Source organism: Panthera uncia, chromosome D4, assembly GCF_023721935.1.
Source record: "Panthera uncia isolate 11264 chromosome D4, Puncia_PCG_1.0, whole genome shotgun sequence".
NCBI lineage: Eukaryota > Metazoa > Chordata > Mammalia > Carnivora > Felidae > Panthera > Panthera uncia.
Genome location: NC_064807.1, coordinates 24,075,748 through 24,090,775, shown reverse-complemented (window position 1 = coordinate 24,090,775; position 15,028 = coordinate 24,075,748). Strand labels below are relative to the sequence as shown.

At 34.7% G+C, this 15,028-nt stretch overlaps 1 protein-coding gene across 8 annotated transcripts in view; it reads left to right on the top strand.

Moving 5' to 3' along the window:
• The window catches only part of GKAP1 (G kinase anchoring protein 1), an 80,699-nt gene that overhangs the window by 22,439 nt on the left and 43,232 nt on the right, over positions 1–15,028 (top strand). For all 8 annotated transcript variants that reach the window (XM_049652168.1, XM_049651693.1, XM_049651817.1 and 5 more), the window contains 3 exons: positions 3,017–3,094; positions 6,595–6,718; positions 9,111–9,133. In XM_049652168.1, coding sequence (XP_049508125.1) covers positions 3,017–3,094; positions 6,595–6,718; positions 9,111–9,133 — 225 coding nt within the window. The remainder of the gene's footprint in view (positions 1–3,016; positions 3,095–6,594; positions 6,719–9,110; positions 9,134–15,028) is intronic.

Here is a 15,028-nt window from a genome sequence, read left to right as displayed (position 1 = left end):
TAATTTGCCCAAGGTCACAGCTAGCATACATGGAATTGGAATTTAAATTATCCACCTGTGTGATCTCCCAAAGCCTGGATTTTGTCCATGTCTTTCTTGTATTGAATTCACACTTTATCAGGTATCCCCTTTCTTTATCAGTGTCACCCATAATACATTATTTTTAATATCATATCTTTGTTTACTTGGCTCTTTCCTCCTGAACTTCTTCTATTCCCTTTTCTACCTGTCCAAATTATATCTGTCATTTAAGGACAGACTTAAATCAATGTCTTTTCTGTGTATGCCTCTCTAAATTTTATTTGTTGTATATGTTTTTTCCCCACCACTTTTGTAGCACTTTCAACATCTTATTCTATTTTCTGCACTTCATATGTGTTAGTCCCCAACTGGAGTAGAAATTCTTTAAGGGCAAAAGCCATACATATGCTGTTTCTTTAAAGCCCTACAGGCAAAGCACATAGAAGGTTCCCTGATACCTTTTTTTTTTTTTTTAAGTTTATTTATTTTGAGAGAGACAGAGACCGCATAAGTGGGAGAGGAACAGAGAAAGAGAGAGAAAGGGAGAATGCCAGCACAGAGCCTGATATGGGGCTCGAGCCTATGAAACTGAGATAGCGACCTGAGCCGAAATTAAGAGTTGGACACTTAACCAACTGAGCCACCCAGACGCCCCAGGTTCTCTGTTATCCTGTTGGATCATACAGATATTTTTGGAAGATTTGTTCTAGTTCTTAGAAACTTAAATTGAAACTTAAATCATTTTTGCCTACTTATGTTTCCTTGTATACTGGTTGATGTTAAAAATTAAAAGTTCTAAACTGCTATTTAGAATCAAATGCTGAAGAGAACCATAGTTTTCACTTTAAAAGTTCTATCTCATTCAGTTTTTATCATACTATTGGAATCAGCTACTTTAATATTCAAGTGCTACTAGTTAATGGAAAAAAGAATAATGACATCTTGCAAGACTCCCAACTCTCTAACCTATTCTCCTGCCTGCTAACTTATTTTTGGAATATCGGTCAGAATATGTAATATATTGGAAATAATATTAAATGCAATTTTTATAAATGTTAAATGTCATTAATATGGATTAAAAGTTTAGTGGTTAATTGAATCAACTTTGTTCAGAATAAACTCAAGTCGTTTTGTTACTTTTTCCGTGTTGGGATGACTTCTTGGCTTTACATACAGAGAAATATTTGTACTCAGTGGCTTTGAGTTTAGACGGAGAAATTGATATAAACTTGTGTAACACATGAATCCAATTCTTTTTTACCTTATAACTGTATATTGTTTTTGAATGTCCCTTTGTATTGTAAATTACTTAAAAGGTTAGTTTATTTTTCCTGATTATTACTAATTTGGGTTGAATTAATCCTTCAGTTTGTTTTAGTTATTTTATAGAACTATGTACAATTTACTCTGGGCTTACGGTATTTTCTAGTGCTATAATCCCTTATTTACCATTTTAATTCTAATTGCATTTTTCTCTGAATTAGATTAATTTTTTTCTGTGATAAACCTACTCTTTCCCCCCCCCCTCTTTTTGTTGTCTTAGTATAGGTTTAGATGAGATGCTTCCAGAGGTATGATTTGGTTAGGAATAAAAGCTTTAGTTCATTGTGTCCAGTGTTACTGTTTTTCCAGTTTTTAAGTTATCCCTTGGAAATATATCACTCCTTTTTGGAGTTGGTTTCTGTTTTGGTTTAGATTTTTGTTGTTGTTATCAAGCAGTAGAAATAATTCTGATTAACTTGGCAGAGATCATTTGTTGAAAGGTTTCACAGATCTGAATTAAGAACCAAACAAGTAGGCCTTGGGGAAGATGGAAACTAAGAATTCTGGAGCACTTAGAGGAGTGACCTAGTACAACTAGTACATGCTCATTTGTAGAGGGCTGTCACATGACTAGACCCCACTTGCTTTGTGTTTGTTCTCAAAATTTAATTGCTAGGAGATCAAAAGAGTTGGATCCCTTGCCCCCACACTGTCGTTGATGATGGTAGCTTGGATTTTGTGTGAGTTTGTTGGTGGGTGGTATATAGGATTATATAATCGGCTGTCCTACTAGAATCATAGGACTTTGGGATGAAATACAGTTATTCACAGGAGTAAAGGAATGGTTTCTGAACAGACAGAAACAAGAAATATCCACTAAATGTGTGCTTTTACTATCTAGTCCACATAGGTCAACACATACATGTACACAAGTCCAGGAAGTTTGTGTTGTGACTCTCCTGTGTACAGCTGCAGATATAACCTTATCTCCGTGGTGGAAACCCGAAGTCCCACCCAACTACTGTAGCAATTCTGCCTGGCAATTAAGAAAAGTAATTCTTGGAGAGTAGTTTGATTAGAGGGTAATGAAAGCTGTATTATAAGAAGTTAAGATGAGAAAGACTGGTGGGAAAGAGGAACCAAAAGATATAGATCAAAAATTAAAGAATCATTTTTTATAGTATTAGATTACCTTAAAAGGTAGGGCAACCAAATAAAAGGATATGAGTAAAAAGATGCACTATGAATAATTATGCTATAACATCAGGGATATACCAGGACATTTGGTCACCTTTTAAAGTTATTTGGTCACCTGTTTAAAGTTTCTGTACCCATGGATTAATCTGTATTAAGGGAATGGTATGTTTTATAATGCTGATTGTGTTATTTTTTAGTATTTTTGAGTAGTAATCCCTATTAAAATTTTCTGTGTCTTAAACTGGATACCATCATCGACATCTAATATATTGTCAATTTCTTTGTAAGTTTTTTTTGCTAAAGGGAAAAATTGATATATAAAACATAATTGACAGTGAATAGGGAAGTAGAAATATCAAAATTGGAAGTTTTGCTTTGGTATCTTCTGTAAAATACAGGGTTCCCTACTTTGGCATGGAGAGATAACTTTGGAGAACCCAGGTTATTTTTTAATGCATTTGTTTTCCTTTCTGTATATATAGTCATAGTTCTTTTGCTTGTGTGGCATAATTGTGAAACTTTCTTTTTGTTTTAGCTGACATCTGAAATGTTTGAAGCAGATCTTGAGAAGGCATTATTGCTAAGTAAATTAGAATATGAAGAGCACAAAAAGGTATTTACACATTTATTGATTTAGATATTTCAGAAGTTTAATTGTTCAAAGGTTTGGACCAACCTTCCTGAATTTTATATAAAAGTTCTCCATTTAAAGCTTGTCCTAAAAATTCATCATCAGAACAATATTATTATGAAATTTTTATAATAAGATTACTTCTCAAGTTTTGAGAGGCAACAAAAACATGAAGACTGAACTTTGGTGATTTGGAATGTTTCCTTAAGAAACTCTTGCACCTTAAGAAATTCTTCCTTAAAAAAAGGGTCCCACTTCTTTTTTTTTTTTTTAAGTTTATTTATTTATTTTGAGAGAGAGAGAGTATGAGCCAGGGCGAGAGTGGGTGACACTGGGATGGCAGTGCAGAGAGAGGCAGAATCCTAAGCAGGCTCGGCGCTGTCAGTGCACAGCCTGATGCTGGGCTCAGTCCCACAAACTATGAGATCAAGACCTAAGCTGAGGGGCACCTGGGTGGCTCAGTCGGTTGAGCATCCAACTTCGGCTCAGGTCATGATCTCGCGATGTGTGGGTTCGAGCCCCGCGTTGGGCTCTGTGCTGACAGCTCAGAGCCTGGAGCCTGCGTCGGATTCTGTGTCTCCCTCTCTCTCTGCCCCTCCCCTGCTCATGCTCTGTCTCTCTCTGTCTCAAAAATAAATAAAAACATTAAAAAAAAATTAAAAAAAAAAGACCTAAGCTGAAATCAAGAGTTGCACGCTTAAACTGTGTAACTAAATTGTGGTATTGGCTTATGTGCTGAAAAGCATTGTATAGCTTGTAACTATAGGAACATTTAAGTTAAAGTAGTGTTGCCTTCTAATGTCTGTATTTAAGTTGAACATTTATTATTTTCATATCATTTGACATTTTAGTCCTTTATATGTATTGGGAATTTTTTTGGTCCATAAAATGTATTCAGTTTGTGAGTATAGTTGATCATAAATGACCCTGATCATGCTTATGGGCCTTTAGACTATGTCATTGTACACTAGCTCCTTCAGTTAAGATGAAGGGAAGAGAGGAATTAAAATTCACAGCAGATGATTTTGCTTTTTATTTATAGTGCAAGGGAAAAGGATGAAAGTTGCCAGTAAAGTGGACTTTGTGCATTGTGTATGTTAGTTTCATTTCCCATGTCCCTATTCCTGTTACTCTAATTAATAAAGACTAACTATAATCTTTATTATTAGTTGTCCATTTAAGCACAAAGCTGGCAACTAGAAAAAATGGATACAGCTAGCTTTACTACGATTTAATAATTTAAATGGACTTTCAGTTATACTGGAAAAGTGTAAAAAAAAAAGTTCTCCTGACTTGCTTAATCAGAGATAAAATTTATCAAATAGAATATTATCATACAATAATGATTTATTGTTGTGAGATACATGTCTAGATTCTAAAGCTAAAAGAATTAGCTATATCTTTAGAGGAGTAGAGTAGATGGTGTTGATAAAATATCATGATCCCTGCCGGTTTTCTTAACACAATCATAGGCCTGTTACCCAAAAGCATTGGTTCTGTCAGAGCATAATGACTCTCAGAGAAGGGAGGAACTCCTTTTGTATGCAGTAGCTAGTTTGATGTGATTCCATTAACGTAGTCATTGAGTTTTAGGTCAATATCCAAAAAAAAAAATTACTATAATTATTTTAGCCTAACTGTCTTTATATTAACTAAAGTTTGGGATGGCATTTTATATTCTGTTCTATTACTCATTCACCAATATTTTTTGAGTAGCCAAAATGTGCTAGGCACATAATACAAAGATAAAGATATGGTCCCAGCCCTTGAATTTAGTAGAGGGAAATGTACATGTAATTACTGTGTATAGTATTCACAGACGAATGTTTTCAGTGCAGTGGTAATTCAGAAAGATGGAAGAATTTTCTTTGCCTTTGATGGGGATGAGTTTTAGAAAAGGATTTTTTTTTTATGTTTATTTATGAGAGAGAGTGTGTGTGCACACGCCCATGCCTGCATGCAGGGGTGGGGCAGAGAGAGAGGGGGACAGAGTATCTGAAGTGGGCTCTGTGCTGACAGCAGAGGCAACCCAGTGTTTGAACTCATGAACTGTGAGATCATGACCTGAGCTGAAATCAGAAACTTAACTGACTGAGCCACCCAGGCACCCCTAGAACAGGATTTTTAAAGAGGAGTCTTACAAGTCATATAAAAGGTCACAGTGTAGGCAAGAGAAAGTAGGCATTGTCAGAGAAGGGGTGGCAAGAATACAGGATATGTGTGTATGAAAGGGTATAGCATAGTTGATTCGGAGTTGCTAGAGACACTTTCTGAAGGATAGGATATAAAGAATCTTGAGCACCAGGTTAAGGAGATTTGGCTTTATAAATCTGTTGTCAGAGAGCTATTGAATATTTTTAACTGTTAGATTGATTTCAGGCTTTCATTTTAGAAACTCATGCTGTAGCAGTGTAGAAGATAGATGGAGGGGCTAAAATTAGAGGGTGTTGCAATGTCCAGCAGAAGATAGAGAAATGACAGAAGGTCTGAAGAGAACAGATGTAAGAGATCTTTAGGAGATAAACTCAACAAGACCTCATGACTAATTTGTATATAGTGTGTAGGAAGAACAGATAGAAGTGACTCAGGTTTCTAGTCTACAGAGTTGTGTGATGATGGTAGCATTAAACAGGTGCTTTGAGAGGATCCAGTAGGGAAGGCAGGGTGAACATATTTAGCTTGGAGATGTTTACTGAACATTCCAATTGAGTTGTCCGTACATACCAAAATCATGAGTGTATCATTAGAGCTTTAAATTTTGAGAAACAATGGTCATAAAGCAAAAGAATAGCTTAAGAGTGGAATAATGATGAGAAGAGTTTGGAGAAGAGAAGCCAGTGATGGAGACTGAAGAGTAGTTAGAAGTGTATTGAGGAAACTAAGAGGTGTTTGAAAAAATAATGTCTTTGGATTTGGCATTGAGAGGGAGGTTGACCTTAATTTTAGTGGCAGAGAACAGAGGAAGCCAGATTTGACAGGGAGGTGAGAAAGGAAGTTGACTATAGATGATTGTCTTAAGTTTGGTCCTGAAATAAAGAAGAGGTGGCAACTAGGAGAGGTTATAAACCAAGGTATAGCTTTTTGTTTTTATTTTAATGTTTAAGAGGCAAGAGATTGAGTTGAAAAATAAAAAAAACAGCTTTTTATACAATTTGGCTAGTTTATTTGAGAGAGAGAGATAGCATGAGCAGGGAAGGTGCAGAGAGAGAGGGAGAGAGAGAATCCCAAGCAGGTTCAGCATTGTCAGCACAGAGCCCTATGTGGGGCTCAAACTCCTGAACCTTGAGATCATGACCTGAGCCGAAATCAAGTCGGATGCCTAACCGACTGAGCCACCCAGCTGCCCCTAACGTGTTGACTTTTTAATTTGCTATTTATCTTTAAAAAATAAAACTTTAAGAAATATATTACCTAATGGTATGTTGATTTTTTTTTTTTTTTACTAGTGTTAACCAATTTTAATTGTTGGTAATTCTTTTTAGGAGTATGAAAATGCTGAAAGTGCTTCAACTCAATCAAAGGTTATGAATAAAAAAGATAAAAGAAAGAATCATCAGGGAAAAGACAGGCCTCTTACAGTACCACTAAAAGATTTTCAATCTGAAGGTAATATATGTATGAAATCTATTATGCTAGAGAAACTATTTTAAGTCTTTTTATATGTAAGTTGTAAGTTCCTTGCTAGTTTTTAAAATAAGTAAGAATCGTTTTTTTAATGTGTTACTGAGATTGTGAAAAATGTAGCCCTGTTTGGAAATAAACAATTGGGGGAGGGGGGGTGTGTAACTTAAAAGCAGTCATTAAATCCCCATAAAGCTTCAGTATGAATTTATCTTTTTGTATTAGAATTTGTCCATTTTCTAAAACTCACTGAAAATAAAAATTGTACTTGTAGTCTTTGAGTCATCTTGAAACGTTGTTGTCCTTATACATAAAGTGATTGGACTTACAGTACACCTGGAATAGTATCTTCAGGTTTCATCCACTATTGGTCAACCTCTTCAAATTATCTAGAACTACACCTTAGAAAGTTAAAATACAAATTTTTAGGAGACTTATTACCAGAAAACTTTATAATATCATTTATATTTTTTTATTGAACAGAAAGACAAATTAAAGGCAGATCATAAAACACATTGCTTTTGATGTGAGAAATGGTGAAAACCCTAAGTCTGTGCTGTAAAATATGGTAGCTACTACTCATATGTGGTTATTTAAATATAAATTAATTAAAATGAACTAAAATAAAAAATGCCTTAGTTGTGTCAGCCACATTTCAGGTGCTCAGTAGCTACATGTAACTAGTGGCTTCTACATTACAACAGGTAGGGAACGTTACTATCATTACAGAAAATTTTATTGGACGGTGCTTTGCTTATGTCAGAATAGTTGCTGACAAAATGAACTGCGTTTGTTCATTGACAGAGTGATCTATTTGATTCATATGAATTTAGCTCTTAATACATTGGGCATTTGTTCTGTTAGGATTAATAACACTATAGTAATAATCTAAAAAGAACAATACAGTGAAATACTTTACCATTTTCAGAAACAAGCCTATCTGTGAAATTTGGAATACACTTAGAGCATTGTTTTGCTTTGGTGTAAGGATCAAGACAGTTTTTCCTATAGTCTGCCTCTCTTATTAAGTGTTTTTTTTTGTTTGTTTGTTTAGGGGTTAAAAGAAGAGATGTATGTTAAGTTTCTTATTTGAGGTTAAAAGAAACAGGTGTATGTTAGAGTTTTCAGTTTTGGTAAGAAAGATTTTATATAAGATGTATTATTAAAAACTAGTCAGAAACATGAAAAGAAAGCTTTTTAAAACTTTATTTTTCATATGTTTGATTATAAGTACTATGTAAATTTATTAAATGGATTGAGAAAGACATCAATATGATGCTGTTCTGGGGAAGCTAGACAACTATTTCAAGATATGATTTAAAAAGTTATGATTATTCCTCAGTTTCTTGCATCTCATTGTATGCTAAGTAGAACACACTAGAAGAATGACTTTGATGTTAGGAATAAGTAGGAAATTAGAAATAAATAGGATTTGGTAGTTTGAGTTGAAACTTGTGATTTTGACATTTACCATACTTGTAGACTCTGTTCCGATCAACAAATGCTTTAGAGAACTGGGCCAGCTTTTAAATTCTCAGTCGTAAGAATGCTCTTCTATTAAATTATTGTTAGTCCTTGAGAATAGAAAATTTCTGCTGTGCATAAGAAGCAATGTTAGATATTAGATATCCTGATTATCTCTAATTTAAATAAGACCTCTTGCTCCCTCTTTGTACTTGAGTTTCAGCCTTGTATCTGTGTGGACTCCCTTATGTCTTTCTTTTCTTCATTCTGTAATCCTTTTCCAAAAATGCTGTGTTGTTACTAAGTCAATGATTTGTGGATCTGGATATTTTTCTTATTGCCTTCTTTTTTGTATTCATTTTATAAATATATGTCACTTTTTAAGATTTTTTTATAGTATTATCAAAGCACTATGATGTATATTTTTAAAACTAAGAGGTTTAAAGGACCCAAATTACTCTTCTACTTTTTTCCCCCCACAAAGGCAGTGATCTGTACAATTTTGCAGTTATAATACCCTGTGATTTGATTTTAGACATGTTTGTTCACCTCTTTGGCCAAAAAAAAAATTGTTTAACGAAAAACCTTATTATTTGGAATTCAAATGTGTAAAATTTAATAATACCCTGTGGTATGGGTGGCATTTACTGGGATATAAAACGTAGTCCCTAAGCTGAGCAAATTAGTAATTATGTGTTGAAATTTAACATCTTATCCCTAGAGAAGAAATCTGATATTTTAGACAACCCCCAAATGACTTCTTTAACTCTTATTATAATTTTGCAAGTCTTCTCAATTACTTTGTTTGAATATTTTTACATACTGGGTATTAATAATTATTAATATTAATAAAGTATTAATATTATTGTTAATTTTATTCAGTGAAATGTCACCATTTTTTTTTCATTTACAGATCACCTTAGTAAAAAGACTGAGGTAAGTGTTACTGTAACCATCTTTATTCTAGAAAATACTTGATGATTTTAAGAATAATAAGTCAGTGTTTGGCAGTGCTTTTTCAGATCTAGCTATTTAAAGGACAACCCATAGGTTTGTTGTGAGTGAATCCAGTCATGTCTGGCAATTATAAGGATGTAAAATATATTGCAGTAGATTGAAAATACTATTTCCATGGAGGAAGTATATTATTTGGCTTTAGTATCCTAATTTGTGTCTGTGTGTGCATGCACGCGCGCACACACACACACACCCCAAAAGGTTACCACATGTAAGCTTAAAATTTTAGGGAAAAGTGGTGTAACACTCCAATCTTTATTAAAAACATCCTGAAACCATGTCTGAAGATATTTAGGAATTATGGAAATTATGAGGTTAGCTGTGATTCTGTAGTTTATACCTATGGATCATATGCTACTCTTACCATTCACCATCACAAGTAGCACCACCCACACGTAACTTCCTAGGGTTATTGATTGGTTTTCTTTTTTTTAAAACTCCAGGAACACCTGGACTTAAGTTGCTGACTTTGGCACAGGTCATGATCTCGCAGTTTGTGAGTTCAAGCCCCACTCCAAAGTGGGGATGTTCTGTGCTAACAGCTCAAAGTCTGGAGCCTGCTTTGGATTCTGTGTCTCCCTCTCTCTCTGCCCTTCCCCACCTCACGTACTATCTCTGTCTTTCAAAAAATGAATAAGCATTAAAAAAACCTTTTTTTTTTAAGGGGTGCCTGGGTGGCTCAGTCAGTTAAATGTCCTGACTTCAGCTCGGGTCGTGATCTTGTGGTTTGTGAGTTCGAGCTCCGTGTGGGACTTTGTGCTGACAGCTCAGAGCCTGGAGCCTGCTTTGGATTTTGTGTCTCCATCTCTGTGCCCCTCCCCCGCTCATGCTCTGTCTCTCTCAAAAATAAAGATTTAAAAAAAAATTTTTTTTAATAGTTTTTTTTTAAAAAAAAGACTCCAATACCAGATTTTACAAACCTTTTAGAATTGGGAGGTACTACTATAAAATATCTTCTAATATTGAGGGAAGTACTAATAAAATGTTAGTGTTATTTTCACTTCTTTAGGTACTAACTTGAAAGCTTTGCTATTCTGTTATGTATATATTCTTGTTAGTAATTCTATCAGTTGATTTTTTTTCATGGTCAGATGTTCCTTGATTTCACTTTATAGTATATAAATGGTTTTTGACCATTTTTGGTGTTGTTTCAGGTATTTACTTGACAGGTCAGAGAAATGAAATCATCTCTAAGAAAACCACATCTGAATAGCTCTGTGACTATAGTAATAATATAGTCCTTAACTTTGCACACAAGCAGAAAATTGATTTATTAAAACAGATGGTAGAATTTTTTTTAATTTAAAAACCACAGTCACCATTTCTTAGATTAAAATTTAAATGACCACAAATACAGTCTGAGTATTCATTGCATGTCTGAAGTGTGGAAAACATGTACTTTTGAACTGAGTCTATCTTTTAATCCATTGACTTCTTTGGAGGATAACTTTATGCAAATGAGAAAGCAGGTACAAATGGTACTCCCTATTCCTAAGAGACTACCAGCAACTGTTAGTAGAGGGAAAAATAATTTTTATAAACTGTTCCATGCTTATTTTTCCTGCTTTCCTGATTTGAAAGAGGAAAAAATAATGCAGAATGACAGGATCTCATCTATTTAATATATTCAATCTAAGTTGTATTTAAACAAGCATAGGTATGTGACACAGCATATATTTTGTCTTTCATTGTATTTTACAGCTGTTTTCTGATCATCTTCTGTTAAAAATAATTTGATAGGTAATAAAATTCACTTTGAGTAATCCTAATGATTAAGACATTTCCTACTTTTGTAAATGCAGTCTAATTATAATTTATTTCCTATGTAACTATTTTAAGAAATTGGTCAAAAGAACATGTAATTCACATTATCCTTTGACACTTGTTAAAAATATACCAAAGTTATGTTCCATTTCCATTAGAGGTATTACTCACTTTCTTATGACTTGAATATTTAAATGTTGCAATGGTTATGCCATTGCTCTGGGAATCTAGATGAACTTTTTCAGAGAGTTCAAAAATAAGCCTGAAAAAATATTTCTGATTTCAAGTCTGAAATGAGATCTGCTTTCTACTCCTAAAAACATATGAGTCTTTGTTACAGTGTATACTCAATAATTGACTTAATTCTTCCTATCTCTAATATGTTACTTATGCCAAGAGATTTTTTTTTCCCCCCATGGGAACTTTAAAATTCCTAACTTCTGTTGAGAACAATATGCATCTCATCCATTCCTTCTTAAATCAGGTATTTAGTGGATAAAATTCAAAAGAGAAAAGATTTTTTACTTTATTATAGATGATGAGGGGTACTTCTGGTATATTCCTCTAACTGCCAACTAAACTTGTTCTTGGGTTACATCATTCCCGTTTTGCTTATTCCATCCGTCTTGATTTTGTGTTACTAATCTCAGTGCTTTCTTTCTAGTCCCAATTATTTATAATCTTTCTCACCATGAAACATTTAGAATAAAAATGACACTATCAGGACTAGAAGATGGGAACAAGTTTTCTTCATTAAATGTCCAGGACATATTGGCTGCCACTGCTATACCAGTCCCCTACCCATTCTTCACTACAGTATAGTCAAGAATATCCCATGAGAATTCTAGACAAGAAGAATGAATAATAGAATAGGTGCTTGTATATACCTCTTAGAAACCTTAACTAATCATGCCTTTTAAGGAGCATTATTTGATCCTTAAAGTTGTTTTTGTTTTTAATTTTCTTGTGTTGTCTTTAAAAAAAATTTTTTTTAACATTTATTTTTGAGAGGCAGCGAGAGACAGAGCATGTGCAGGGGAGGGGCAGAAAGAGAGAGGGAGACACAGAATCTGAAGCAGGGTTCAAGCTCTGAGCTGTCAGGACAGAGCCTAACATGGGGCTCAAACTCACAGCTGAAAGATCATGACCTGAGCCGAAGTCAGATGCTTAACCGACTGAGCCACTGAGGTGCCCCTATTATGTTGTCTTTTTAAACGCCAGTGCTGCAAGGTGGAGTGTCTCATAGGTACTGCTTTCTCTTTAGCTCCACTTTTATCTTGCCTTCCCAACCGCAATCCTGGTACCATTCAGTAGCTTTAAAATTTTTAGTGATCATCATATGTCTTGAAGTCTAAAAGGTCAAGTCTTCAGTACTCTTGAATAGACTATCTTTAAAGAGTACCCAAGAAGTTGTAATAGTGGTTAGCAAAGGGAGGGGAAGGAGGGCTTATTGGGAAAGGAGAAAGGCTTACTTTTCCCAGTGTAAATTGTTGAAGTTTTTTATTATGTCTGTGTAATATGTATTTAAAAATTATATCAAAAATAAAAAGCAATGGAAGAGTGAGGGAACTAGGGAACAAACCTGGTTTTATCTGGCTCCATAGCCTGTTTCCTTTTTGTTGCACAGTGCTTCTTGTATGTCTACCTTAGATGTATGAGTTTGGAAGAATAATTTATTCATTTTAGGCCTTAGTTATGTTAGATGAAAAGTAACATTTCCAAAATTATAAATGATCAGTATGTGACCAAATAGTATGTGCTAAAAATTGAACCCCATAGTTAACACTACCAAAACTAGTTAGACCATTAAATTTTAAAAGCAAATAAATTCTACCAAGTTAAAAACAAAACAAAACAAAACAAAATACCTCACCTAAAATCTGGCTTTACATTAGCTCTTCAGCCTGTTTCCTATTTCTCAATGTCCTGAACTGATTTTTGCTCCCATGCCTTTCCTTATTTGTATTTATTATATTTGTTGTTAGTTCTCTTTGGTTGTAAGTAAGAAGCCCAACTCAGTCCAGCACAAGCAAGAAAGAATTGCTTGTTTGATTGGTATAACCAAACCATGGAAGGTTAGGGAAAGAACTGGCCTCATAGTTGACTGGATCCAGGGATTTATGGAGGTTTAGGATTTTTCATTTCTCTCCCAAGTCTCAGTTGCTATCTATGGCTTCACCTCATGGTAGATCGCATGGTTACTGGGGGATCCTGGGGTACATCTTTACAGCTTTTCCTGTAAACTGTTAGCTTTTGAGGCTAACAGATTGAAGTTCAACTTTTCTTTGAGGAAATGAGGGAAGCAGAAATATTCCCTACATGGTATGGTTTACTTCCTATTATATCACATTAGGGGATGTAGAATGGTTATTTTTATAATAATAAAATTGATCTTGAAGAATTGGCTATTACTTACATAAATAACTGATTGAATAAATATATAAAAGAGAAGAGACAAATCTTCCATACAGAAAATTACAAATAATTTACGCAGATATTCCCCTTCCAAGAGAGGGAGCTTAACTCCCTCCACTCTTCTTGAGTATGGGTTGTACTTAGTAACTTGCTTCCAAAGAATAGAGTACAGAAAGGGAGGAAAATTAGTTTTACACTGTAGAAACCTGGTAAACAGAACCTTGACCAGGTGATCAATATTAATATTATTAGTGATATTTCATGTTGATAGCATGCCATCTTGATATGATGTGATGAGAATGACCTATACTTGTGTGATTTTCCTTGCAAAAAACACATAAAACCAGTCAAACAAAAACATTAGACAAATCCAAATTAAGGGACATTCTGCAAAATACCTGACCTGAATGACTAGTATTGCTCAAAACTATCAAGGTCACTAAAAACAAAGTCTGAGAAATTGACATTGACCAGAGAAGGCTAAGGAGACATGACAACTAAATGTAGTATATCCCAGGTGGAATCTTGGAACAGAAAAAGAACATTAGGGGAAAAGTAGTGTAATCCAAATAAAGCGTGGAATCTAGCTATACTATTGTACCAATGTTGGTTGTTTAGTGGGAAAGCATACTATAATAATGTAAGATGTTATCAACAGGGGAAACTGAGTAAGAGATATATGGAAATTGTACTATCCAAAATTTTACGTAAATCTAAGAGTATTTTAAAATTAAAAGTTTAATTTAGGGGCACCTGGGTGGTTCAATTGGTTAAGCGTCTGACTCTTGGTTTCTGCTCAGGTCATGATCTTGCCGTTCATCAATTCGAGCCCCATGTTGGACTCTGTGTTGACTCTGGAGTCTGCTGGGGATTCTCTCTCTCTCTCTCTCTCTCTCCCCCCCCCCCCCCAACGCTCTGGTTTCTCAAAATAAATAAATAAAAAGTTTATTTTAAAACTTGATCAGTGGGTTCAAGTGTTGTCAACCATTATAAAGTTTCCCCTTAATGCTTTTAGCAACTATTAATGATTATTTCCTTTATCCATTATGTTTTTAGAGCATATTTTTCATTAAATTAAAATTTTTACTTCAAGAATACATGCATATAGTAATAATTGAATGGTAGAGGAGAATTTATGAGACCAGTAGTCTCCCAGCCATTGCTCTTCCCTTACTACTTAAAAAAAATTTTTTTTAATGTTTATTTTTGAGAGAGAGGGAGAGAGACAGATCGTGAGTGGGGGAGGGGCAGAGAGACATGAAGACACATAATCCGAAGCAGTCTCCAGGTTCTGAGCTATCACCACAGAGCATGTGGGGCTCGAACTCAAAAACTGTGAGATCATGACCTGAGCGGAAGTCAGACGCTTAACCGACTGAGTCACCCAGGTGGCGCCCCTTACTACTTTTTAAAAATCATTCTCATATGTCATGATTGACCCTGCATGAAGCATGCAAAAGTGTTTAGAGCTTTTCTGAACATACTGTATTTTTTCATGCTGCCTTGTCTACCTATGTATTCTTCCCTACCATCTTTCTCAGTGGTATCTTATGCATGAATAGTTGTTAGTTCTGGGATGGGAGCGAAGTCAGGAACAACCCATGTCGCCATCTTGGTGATGTCACTCCCCTTCCA